This window comes from Pseudopodoces humilis, chromosome 3 (genome assembly GCF_049639895.1).
Source record: "Pseudopodoces humilis isolate 2021_Gansu_Grassland_sample_001 chromosome 3, ASM4963989v1, whole genome shotgun sequence".
Lineage (NCBI taxonomy): Eukaryota > Metazoa > Chordata > Aves > Passeriformes > Paridae > Pseudopodoces > Pseudopodoces humilis.
The window spans coordinates 7,678,455-7,690,934 of record NC_142202.1 but is presented as its reverse complement, the minus strand read 5'-3'; the positions used below and the strand labels follow the sequence as shown (position 1 = coordinate 7,690,934).

General features: G+C 38.0%; 1 protein-coding gene across 4 annotated transcripts in view; it reads left to right on the top strand.

Annotated features, from left to right (window-relative positions):
• Positions 1-11,616, top strand: part of APLF (aprataxin and PNKP like factor) — a 28,382-nt gene extending 16,766 nt beyond the window's left edge. For 3 of the 4 annotated variants that reach the window (XM_088053310.1, XM_088053309.1, XM_088053308.1), the window contains exons 6-9: positions 4,810-4,935; positions 6,133-6,179; positions 7,194-7,232; positions 10,803-11,616. In XM_088053310.1, the coding sequence (XP_087909436.1) occupies positions 4,810-4,935; positions 6,133-6,179; positions 7,194-7,232; positions 10,803-11,011 (421 nt within the window). In that variant the 3' untranslated portion in view covers positions 11,012-11,616. Of the gene's footprint in view, positions 1-4,809; positions 4,936-6,132; positions 6,180-7,193; positions 7,233-8,758; positions 8,814-10,802 lie in introns of all 4 variants that reach the window. The other variant, XM_088053311.1, reaches the window with a different exon arrangement.
• The last annotated feature ends 864 nt before the right edge of the window (positions 11,617-12,480 follow it).

Here is a 12,480-nt window from a genome sequence, read left to right as displayed (position 1 = left end):
ATTGTGTTTATTGAAGTTACTGCCTGCTTTGCGATTTGAATGTTTAAAATACTTACTATTTGTCATCTGTTAATAATCAAGAATTTATTTTATTATAACTTGGTGTTTCTGCAATTTTTTTTAAGCTTTCAGTACCCCTAAAACCAGAACAAAGCATATTTAGAACTTGTTGGAAATGCTTCAAGTGAGGAATAACTGGGGTTTTTCCTCTTCTTTTTCACCCACTCATATCCTTTCAAGATGGAGGTGGTAGAAGATTTGTCATACAGATGTTCCAGAGAAGTTCCAAAATACCAGTCCTGGGTGCCTGGCATCCTGCTGGTTCTTTCTGCCCAGAAAAGATCTGTGGTGTTATATTGAAGGGAAGGTTGAAATCTAGAGATGCTCTTGAGCCTAGAAAATGCCCAGTGACCTGTGAACTACATTTAGGAGAAGGTTTTGAGCTCTGGATAATCCCATGTACTTTGTAAAACAAAAGACAAGTGTAATCCAGGAAACAGCAGATCCTGTGAATTTTTTTATCTTCCCCCAAGGGGCATCAGCAATAATAAAAACAGTGAGTTTGATTAGGAACCAAACAAGCACAAGTGTGACTGGGTTCCTGTATGTTTGGTGGGCCTGATGCTGAGATAACTGTGTATATCAAAACTGTAAAGCTGTTGTATTCATGAGCACATCATGTGTCGGTTTTCATGTAGCTTTGACATACCTCATTTTTTCCCCTTAATGATATGACAAAAGCATGTCTTATTAGACAGTTCTGTTGATCCAGTAGTACAAATGCAGCCTCTGGTTTGCTCCAGCTACTTTGAATTTTGCTGAGACAAGTTTTGCACTGTATGAGTATTAAAGGAGATTTAATGCTCTGATATGATGAAATATTCATTATCTTTAGGAAAGCAAATCTTAGGTAATGGTAATAAGGAGTAGGAGCCTGTGTGTGCAGATTTCTTCCTGGGTCTCTTGATTGTGAAACATTTGGTAGCAACATTTTTGAAAAGTATTGCTTTATAAAAAGAAAAGAATGTTCTGAAATAATGAATAGCAGTCTTACTTTGTCAGAGAAATTTGTAAATAGGGAGAAGCAAAAATGTCAGCTTTGATCTTCAGGAAAATTATGAAACTCACCCTGTTTGCTTGCAGCAAAAGAAATGTGCTTTGTAGTCTGTCTTTGCTTTTAATTCAAGGCCCCTAAGTAGTTATTTCTGCATGGTGGCAAAAGTGTGTTAGAACAAATACTAAATATTAGTTCTAGTTATTAGTTATTAGTTATTAGTTATTTGACTACATTTCTGTTAGCCTGTCATAAACATTTAGGAAGTAAATTTGTAACCCATAGTTCAGTTTCTTCATTTATGAATTTGTAAACAGTGCTTTTGAAAGAGTCAAACTCAATGCACACCTCTTGCCCCAAGGAGTCTGCTTGTCACCTTTGTTCAGTGTCACTTTCTGAGGTGCCCAAATTCAAAGGAGCTGCTGTTAGCATGAGGAGGCAAAATGCTCTGTGTGTGTTGTAGCTGCCTGTATCTGTTGTCGAGGAACTCACCCTCTGAATACTGTCACATGTCCTTGTCTGCTGCTTGCTTTTCTGAAGTTAGCAGAATTGGGAATTAAATTTACCACCACCACCCTTTTTAAGGGCCACCATAGAAGGGGTATAGTAGACCTGAACTCTTATCTCTGAAACTGGAACTCAAAATCTTTCTTCCACGATCCAATTCTTTTGCCATAGCCTGGAGTGTAGCTCTTTGCTGACTGGGGGTGTGTAAATCTCTCCTAGAGAGATTTACTATCAGAGCAGGGGATGCTTAACCAATGTTTGGATTTGTTTGTGGGTTCTTCTAAATACTTTGCTTTGTTTGTTTGTTTGTTTATGAAAATAAGTATTTTTCCTTTCACTCTAAGTTTGTACATCAGGCAGCTAAAGACCTGTGTCTGGCTTTTTTTGAGTCCTGTCTCCTATATTTTAATTCAGAAGTAAAATATAAAACTTGCAAACATGTTATGTGTAGCCATGGCATAACTTCAGGCTTGAATTCTATGGCTTTATAAGCAGTGCTGGTAATTCATTACATTTTCACTAGGAGGTTCTTTCAGTAGCTGAAGACGTAAGAACATGAGATGTCAAGGGGTCTTCTGCATGGGATTGTGAGGAATCGGGGATTCTGAACTGGTCAGTTAAATTTGCTTTATGAGCAGTTTTTAAAGTTTCTTTTGATAGCTACACAGATGAATGACTGTCTTAAATATTTCACTGAGCAGTACTCAATTTCTGCTTGAGGATGATTGCATTGATTCTGAAGAAGTTTTAAAGTTTTATTTGCACAGTTTTTGTTCGCATAGTTTCCTACATCATGAAGTGTTGACTACACAAATTTAGAGTTTCTGTGAAAGCAAAGCTGCAGTAACTGTGTCAGTATGTTTTTATGAAGGCAACAGTCATAAAACTTTCTTATTAAAATAGGCTTTTAATTGGTTACTTTTCATGTAATTAATTGATCAAATGAATTAACACATTCCTGTGAACCGAGGCTTTGTTGTGAAACAGTTAACTTTGGAATGCAACTTGGAGTGTGATAGATGTGCTCCTGTAACTGAAATGTCTTATGTCTAGAAATAAATATTTAAAAACCCCAAACAAAGGAAGAAGGAATGAAGAAACCTTAGGGTTTTTCTGAAAAAAAGGGAAGGTGTTTGCTTATTAGCTGTGCACTTCTCTGCTTCCTTTTATTTTGCTGGTTATTGTTGCACTACGCATAGAGTAAGTATAAATTAGCCAGGTAAAGCTGAGATAAAATGGGATGTTTCTCCTGAGCATCTGAGGTAGGACATGTTTGAGATGCTCCACAGGTAATGTATAATTTAAGAAGCATCATCTACTGGCTGAAAGACTCCTGAAGCCTAGTGACAAGGACTTGTACATCACAACTCTTTCGTTGCTCTTCCTCCTTTTTCCCATGCTGCTTTTTCTTTTTTTCCCCCTTGCCTTCAGTAATGGCTGTTTGGTGTTGTCCAAGTAGGTCTTGAAGCGATGTTTTTAAAGGAAATGGTATCTCCTGAAATACAATAAATCTGCTAATTGACAGCTATTAGTCCTTCTTTCCTTGGCAACTATAATGTTAAGTGTTATCTTGATGTAGGAATAAGGATAAAAACCTACTTCAAAGAACCTCTGTTGCTGCTGTATCCCTTTCAGAAGAAAAATTATATTACATGTGGCTGAGAATTCTTGCTATTACTGCAAGTACGTTAGCTCTGTGCATTAAGAAAACAAAACAAATGGCCTCTAAATTATTTGGTTTCATCCCATTTATTTTTAATGGGGAAAGAAGTAGGCAGCCAATCTGAATTTGTCACAACAAGGGATGTTTCATGAGAATTTGTTATGGAATAAAAGACTGCAACCTTGCAGTACTTTCTAGTGAAACATCATTGAATTATTCTGCAGTTTGCAGAAGCAACAAAAGACCAGGACAAGAAACCTATCACCTATGTAAGCAGATCCAAAAGGATACTGGATCTTTAATAAGTGGCTTATAGAAGAGTTTATTTCTAACTTGTTTGTGGAGTTTCCTGAGTGAAAGACATCCAGCAAATGGAGATTCAAAGAATTAATACTAAATATCTGATATTTTTTGAATGTCAAAAGGAGGCCTGAATGGCCAGCGGAACTCACAGTGTTTAACAACAGAGTAACAAATGCTCTTTTGTTATGGGGTTGTTGAAACATGCTAAAATGAATATTCACTCTCCTCTATGTAGTTCAGAAGAGTTTCTTGTGAATTTAAAGGAATTTCTCAGATCAGTGAGGAAGTTGCTGTGTATGGAGATGGCTGCACACGTCCTTGGCATGTTTCATACTTCTGAATGCTTCTAAATGCAGCTGCAGCAAGTCCAAGTTATAACAGGAAGTACTCTGTAGCTGAAAGTTGTTATTCCTCCTGCTTGAGGCAGGCAGCTCACTTTTATAATTTGCACAAATACACTAGAGGTTATGTACTCTGAGAATAATTAAGGGAATCACTAAAGTATTTTGTAGATGTCTTTTGGCAGATAACTTATTTAAAAATGTCACATTTCTTCTCAATACTATGCTTGGAAAAAAAGTCTCTAAGAAATTATAGGGAAAAAGTAGATTTGCTTTTGCTACTAGTATGTTAATGTTGATGTAATTTTTTGTAGCATGTTTATCACATGAATTTGTCCTGAAGTCAGAACTTGATTTCCTGTATTCTTTTAAACTCCACTTGCAACAATTCTAGAAAGAAGAAAACTCTTCTTCAAGTGATGTTTATGACTGCCTGGTCTTGAGTGGTGTGTGTACAAAGCTCTGGCCGAGAAGTGGTAGAAATGTTCTTTCAGTGATGCATAAATCTGTGTTCCCTACTTGTTTACCTCAGATTCAAGTGTTGTAGAGCAAGAAGTTGTGGATGATGGTCTTGTGCAGTCCTCACTAACACTGGTGTGACTCAGCTACACATGGAGTTGTTAATGTCTTATGATACAACTTCATGTCAGCACACTAATTTGTAATTCACATAAAACCTTTTGTGTATTCGTTGGAGGTCTGAAACTTAAAGCTGGTGGGAAATAGGAAATTTCCTGGTTTAACCTCTGTTGCAGCAGGTGCTAGGACAAAATTTCTTCTGTTATCCTGAAAGCAGGTCATACATTCTACATCAAGTTAAACATTAAAAGTTTCTCTTCATGTAACCACAGAAAAATGAGCTGTCAGTGATTCAGTTTTATATGTCCTCTCCTTGTGGTGAAATGGAACAGTCAGTTTTGGTGTATATTTGTCTTTTGCAGGAAGAATCCCATTCACTTCCAGCAGTTCAGTCATCCTAATGATGATGACTATCATGACATGGAGATGGTGGCTCAGGATGACAATGACAACCGGCCTGAGTGTCCCTATGGAACAGCTTGTTATCGGTGAGAAAGCCTGTGCAAAGTGGCTTTGCTTGTTTACAGGTTAAGGATGTTCCCCTCTGCAGTTGCAGAATGGCACTGGAATAATGACTAATTCTTTAAGTTAATTCTTTGACTGTAGCCTTCTGAAATTTACTGTGGCCAGACTGCTACCCTTAAAGCGTCCAAGTCTGTGCATATTTTTAATGTTGACACAGTAAAAATCACTATTTTGGTAATGATATCAGATATCAAGGATGAAAACTTGACTATTCAATGGAAATCAACACTGTATCTCTTTTCAACATTCAGTAAATTGTTCTTTATTATATAAACAATTTATTGTTACATGTTGTTCTTGATCTGTAACTTTTAGTTTAAATTTTGATAATGTATTTGTTGAGATTTTGTACAAAAACTATTTTAATCAGTACTTGATTTATTACAAGGCATAATTGAGGTAACAGCATGTCACCCCAGGACAGAGCAATAAAATCCATTTATGGCTGGCTGCTGTTTCTTCTAAGAACTGCTGATTTTCTTCAAAATATAGTTGTATTCCATTTGTTTTTCAGTATCTAAGTTTTACATATGTAGCAGATGGTGTAATTATCACAATGGACAAGAAGATATATTTTGAGGCAACAGCATTTCTATGGGAGCATATTGAAACTAGTGGCTGCTGTTAAAGATTGTTTCTCCTCAGAAACATTTTCTCCTGGAAAGCGTGGTTGTCCTAAAATGTCTCCCTGAAATGTAACAAAATAAGGACAGCTCTTAGGAAAAAAACCTTGGTGATACTCAGCTAATGCACAAAAAGTGGTTCTCTTGAAAACACCTATGAGATGAATTTCCCATCTCAGGCTGAGAGGTGCAGGCTTATATCAGTAATAAAATTGCCAACATACTTTCAAGAATACAACAGATGCTTTACCTAAACCCCAAACTGCCTCTCCTTGCAGATAAGACAACTTGCATTAGTTGATAATTTTCTTATGTGTGTTTCATTCTTTGGGGATAGAGGAAAGAAGGCACCCACGAAAATTTAATCATTCTTTTGATGAAGCAACAGATGTAATTTGAAGGGGTTTTGTGTTAATTTTGTTGTCCTTACTGTTCTTTGTGCCTTGAAAATTATCTATGAAATACCAGGGATTTCTGCACCTTACAAATGTGGAACAAGGTGATGGAATCAAGCTTTTACTGTTTTCTTCTTTGCAGGAAGAACCCCCAGCATAAGCTGGAATACAAGCACAGTGCACCTCCAGGTGGGCTAATTTGTTCAATATTACAGAATCACAGAAAATTCTGAATTAGAAGGGACCCACAGGACCATCAAGTCCATCTCAATAAAATACTACTCCCTTTAGGGAATAAAGTTGCATTTATCGCTCCCTCTGTATTAGGATTATTTTCTTTTTTCTGGGATTTTTTTTTTAATCAGAAACTCTCAGGTATGATACAATTTTGAAGTATTCTGATACTCTAAACAAAATACTGCAACCATATCTGTCGTCTTTTTGTGCTGGATTTTTTTACCAGTGATTTTCTTACTGTAAGAACTGATTTATGCATATATGTTCTCTTGAGGCCTTCTTGGGGACTGGAGGGAGTTTAACTAAAACTGAATTTGATTTCCTAATCTAACACTTCATAGTCTTTTTGTATTCCAATAACTTGATTTGGCAAAAAAAAACCACAGGGGAATGTGCTGTTTACATTTTGTCTGCTCTTAAAGAATTAAAAGAAATACATCTTGGTTTTATTTTTTTGGGGTGCTTTCTCTTGATTATTGGATTGGAATTTTTACACATGAAATCCCAATGAAATAAACAGTAGTTTAGAGCAGAACACTTATGAAAATATCATGATAATGCATTTTACTTCGAAGATTCAGGACAATGACATTATTAAGAAAGAGTAACATTTATGGAAATAGTAGTGTAAAATATTTAAATGCCCTAAAATATTCCAATTTCCTGCTTAAAATCCCTGAGTCAGACAGAATTTATAACATTTGTCTACAGATGTCAGGGATGATAATTTTAATAATAGTAATAAATAATTTTAAGAATAATTTAAGTTTATCTGGGTAATCTCTTGGCAATGATTCAAGACAAAACCGGTATTTTTGGGGCATCAGAGTAGCTTTTTATACTTGTAAGTACAGCTCAACCATTTCAGCATTTTTTTAATAGGTCAGTTTTATGTTGTAGCAGCTGTAAGAATAACCCTTATGTCAGGGTTTCCTCTGTCCTGACTGACAGCTTCCCTTTCTTTAGTAACTGGAAGAGGAACACAACGACGATCTTCAAGGAATGGTGAGTACATTCTAAAGTTATGAGTGGGCACATCAGCCTGGGACACAGTTGGTCTGCTGTGGCCATTTCAACATTTTATTGTGCTGGAGTTGCTTGATAATAATAGCTGAGGAGAAAGTAGTCATTATTTGAGTAAAATCCTTCTTGTTTTCTTACAAGTAATAGTGCTTCAGTTGAATTTGTGCCAGTCTTCCTGGATAATCATAGCTGTATTTGCCTAGAAGCAGACAAGGAAACAAACATATTTTAAGGAGAGACACATATGGCTAAATGGTGTCTTCCATCCTCACTCCTTACACAGCAGCCATAGTAGGATGGAAGGAATCCAGTATTTCATGAACAGCTAGTTAAGGTTGCTGTGTAAGGAGTGATTGCTTTTGCAACATGGAGATGCTCCCTCTGCATTGCATTGACCTTTAAATAACCTTCAGGTGATAGTCTGTGCATGTGCTGATGAACTCACTCTTACCCTGAGTTATTGATGTTTTAGGGCTTGTTAGGATCAAAGTGCAGAAGTTTATGTATGTTGCAGGTGCACAGACTCAAGTTTTAAACATGCTTAGGTCTGCTTTCAGGATTCTTTTGTATCTCATCTTCCAAATGTGTAGCTTCCTGTGCTTTCTGAAATTGAAAGTGAGCTTTAAAGAGCAGTCTGAAAGTCTGATGCTGTGCAAGCTTCACTTTCAGTGGCCAGAGTAAGGCAGGAGGGTGTGGAACTGCTGCATTTTGAGTGGGAGTGGGAATTGGCTTGCCTTCTTTGAGATCACCAAGCAGTGGCTTGGAATTTCCTCAAGAAATCTTCAAAATGGATCTGCTTTCTACAGAAAATAAATGGAAGTGCAAATAGCTGTAGTTAGCTTTCCAGGCAAAGTGTTTTGGCCTCTATTTATGTTGTGGGTGGCCTCTATTTCTGTTGTGGGTGAATGCAGGAGGTTGTTTTGAACTTTCCACTGAGAAATTCCTTTGCCACACCATTTTCTTATCAAGTTTGTGTGCATGTTGGCTGTCACCAAATATTTGCTATGCTTGTATCTGTGCACCAGCATATTCTGAGGCATGTTTGTTACCTGTGTGCTTTAGTGCATCCTGTGATGCAAATACCAGCCTCATCTTGGTCAGAGGTCTGTGGTAGAAATTTGTTTACAGAGTGTTGAGGCATGCACTGAGTGTTGGAGATTTTAGAATGAAGCAGGCTGGGCTGTGTGCATATCTAAAAGTCTAAATTTATTCTTGAAGGTTTTAAATTGTAGCTGTGCCTCTCATAAGAGCATCTTCCTTACCCAAATAGTAGGTTCTGTGTTTGCAGCTGATGGTCAGGCAGGGGTGACTGAAGGGAGAAGTGCTGCTCTTGTACCGTGTAAAACTTACACACAGAAGTGAAATTCAGTCTGTCAAATTCAACTCTTCTCACCAAGAACAAACTGGGGAAGAACTGTTATTCTGCACAGACAGGGAAGAAGGGAATTAATTTATTAAGTTCTGATTATATTCACTATTTTAAAAATTGTTTAATGTCTTGTTGACAGGCTTACTTACCTCTGTGGAGGGCAAAGCTTATAAAAGGTGGTGCTCATATAAAAGGTAGGAGGCCATCATACCATGTCCTGCAGGGTCAGACAGACAGTAAGGGCTCCATTAACCTTTATTTTGTCATATTTGGCACAACTGCACCATTAGACACAGCAGGATTAAATTCCCTACAAGTGTATTTAAATTCCACCAGCCAAGAGAATAGGGGAACTCTCCACATGACAGTTAACATGTTTAGCTTTTAAGTAATTGCTGCCAGAATTGCCTGTAGAGAATGTTCTGAAAAATAATCTGAGGCAAATTACTGGGGAATAGTTGTACGGAAGGAATTGAAAAAAAAGTCAGCATTATGCTGTCCTTAAATTGTCACTAGTGAATGACTTCTCTAGGTGGTTGCTGCTGAGATAAGTAACACCCTGTAACCATGGAATGTGCAGGATTATCCTACACACTTGTATGTAGGTTTTCTAGCAAGCTGATCAGCTCACTTCAAAATAAAACATTTTGGAAGGAGCAGTCAGCTCCCTTTTTTCCCCACTTTAAGGAGATATTTTCATACAAAGTTTCAAGGTCATCTTTATAGATATGCTACTAGAGAAAAGGCAAAATTGAGCTTAATCATCAGCTTTAGGGGCTGCAGGGCTGAATTAAACTACAGCAGAAAGAAGTAGAGAGGAAAGGCATAAGAGTGCATCACTCACTTCTAAAATCAAAGCATAGATGTATGGGGAGGGAGAACATGGTATGCACCTCCCACATTTGTAGGAAGAATATGAAAGTCACCAGTATTTTGCCAGAATTCCTGCTTCTGTTGCAAAATACCACTCAGTGCTGTGAAAGTGACAAAGGGCTTTTCTTTGATAAACAGCTCTTGGGCTCATTATTCTCATAAGCTTAGTCTGAGGTGGAGGATTTTCTTCTTACTTTATTCAGCATCTTCATTTTGACCCCTCTAGGACATTATTAATTCTGCAAGGACTATAGTCTATGATTCTGCTAAGAAATTCTACTGGTTATGGGCTAACATGGTGTCTTGGTTTGAGACAAATTGGGAGGAAACATCCTGAAATGAACGTGTCCTCCCAACCATGGCATGATTCATTTCCTCTGAAGTCTGTTAAACAAAAAGCCAGCAAGCATAAAAAGGAAGATAATTCTGGAACAGAGGCATTCCCACTCCTAGAAAAGTGTGACTGATAAAGGCTGTAGTCTGGCTACATGAAATCCTGGTGGTTGTGTTTGTGCCTGGAGCTCTGACCTGAGGTTTCAAGAGTTTGCTGAGAAGTGCTTATGGTTAATTTAGAGTTAGGATTTGGGCTGTGGTCTGTAGCTAAGGAAAAATATATGTATTCATAGTTTCATATGAAAACTGGTGGCCAACTGCTCAACTGGTAAGTTAGCTAAACCAATATCTTTGAATGGTTATTTCTAGATAAGGTAAGAATGTAAAAATGGGAGGGTGGGAGGAAGAGGAATGAACATGATTTTACTCAGAGATGTGACTTAAGGACAGAATAAGACATGACTGGAATATTAAGAGGCCATGGCTAGTTAGGAATTTTGGACATTTAAGAAAAGTGGTGTCACAGATGTTCAGAGCAAGGCTTAAACACATCTGTCAAAATGCATTTCTGAAGGAAATGACCTTCAGAAGGGAAACACAGATTATCCAGCTGGAAGGCAAGTGGAGAACATAGGAGGTGAGTGATCTACAATATCAGATCACTCTTCTCTCATGTGAAGCTTAGAAAAGGAGTAGGAATTAAAAGTCATATCAGCTTCCAAAGACTAAGAATATGATGGATGGATGGATGGATGGATGGATGGATGGATGGATGGATGGATGGATGGATGGATGGATGGAGGCAGAAAATCTAAGGTCAGAGTAGCCATCTAGCAATAGCTAGAGGCTTAATTGGAAGATAGATGTGTTGTTTAGGTGATTCTTTTGAGGAGAGACACTTAACTATGTGGGCTCTGGGAGGGATCTTGAGCTCTACATTTATTGGTCATGAATACATGACATTTTTGTCCCTACAGGAAAAAGGGCTGTGGAGAAAAACAGTGTCAATGATGGTGAAGCCAATGAATATGACCTCAATGACAGCTTTATAGATGATGAGGAGGAGGAAGAGTGCGATCCTACTGATGAGGACTCGGACTGGGAACCAAGTTCAGAAGAGAAGGATAATGAAGATGTTGAGACACTTGTGCAAGAAGCACATAGATTTGTTAGGATCAAAAAATAGCTGCTCAGAACAGCCTTATGAATGTCCAGTGTGGTTGTGTTTAAAAATGGTTGCACAAAGGAGAGGAATTGTCTGAAATTTTTTTTTCTCTGTGATGTAGGGACTACAGGAAGATAATAATGGGGGTGAGAAGATTCTGCAATGCCTTTCTTGTCCATATGCATTATTTTGGGGCTGGTCTGGTGTTTGTTTTATTAAGGCATGGACCCAGAGGATAAACTCTGAAAATTTTTGGTTGTTTTTTCTTTTTCTTTTTCTTTTTTTTTTTTTTTTTTTTGCAACACCATTGGTATTTTGAAATACATTTTTAAAGGTTGTTAAAACTTCATCTTCCTGTGCTTGAAAGAAATATTGCTGCTAGGAAAGCCTAAGCTGTTTTTATTGTTGAGTTAGTGCAGTTTAAAATTCCATTATTCTGTTCCCATCTTCCCCAGATGTTGTTTTGTTGGTTCTCTTCACGTACAGTAGTTCAATACAGGTTGTCTAAATCACTTGAGAAAGTATCTCAGTGTATTGAAACACTTGATTGGCTCAACAATTATAGTGTTATTTGCTCTAATTACAACAGTACCTCTTTCTGTGTACTTCACTGGAACTGTGTCCAATTCTCAGCTAAGTCTTGATGACTGTATTTTTTCCCAATTAAACTTGTAATATACAGTGGGAAAAGTGTGTAACTGTGATTTTCTGTGAGGGCGTGGGGACCAAGCAGACCGCCCTCCCTCCAAAAGGCGAAAAAGTGGTGGGAGGATTGTGGTTAGCTGCATTTCTGTGCTAGGAATCCTCCCACAGCCCGATTTCCTGAGCATTTCTGTTTTCCCTGGGTTCCACAAGGTGGGGGTCTCTTGCAGCCCAATTGTGGAAGTTTTCTCTGCCCTGATCAGCTGTCAGGCGGAGTCCTTCCAGAGACAGAGCTTACCTCTGACAGGAATGAGAGGGATGTGTCTCTACAAACTGGGCCTGCTTGTAGATAAAGCCAGATACTGAAAGGTGAAAGAAGCAGTGGAGGGAACCATAAATTCCAGGGGAATTCCACTAATTGACACAGACTGTTGTTCACTCGAGACCGTGCTAAATTCCTGGACTTGGAGAAAAAGAACAAAGATACAAAGAAAAACGGGGGAATGGGGGCATTGCTGAAATTCAGGAATGAATTGAATTGCCAAATTGAAATTCAGGAATTAATTTTCTTCACAGAAAGGGTGGTTAGACATTGGAATGGAGGTCGTGGAGTCACTGTCTCTGGAGGTATTTAAGAAAAGACTGGCACTTTGTGCCATGGTCTAGTTCATATGGTGATGTTTGGCCAAAGGCTGGACTCAAGGATCTCAGAGGTCTTTTCCAACCTAATTGAGTCTGCAATTCAGGGCTTTTCCTGGCAATGTGTGTTTGCAATGCAGACTAACAGTGTATGAGAGAGCAGGATCCCTGTGTCTGAGGGACAAGTGTCTATCTTGCCTCAATTTTCT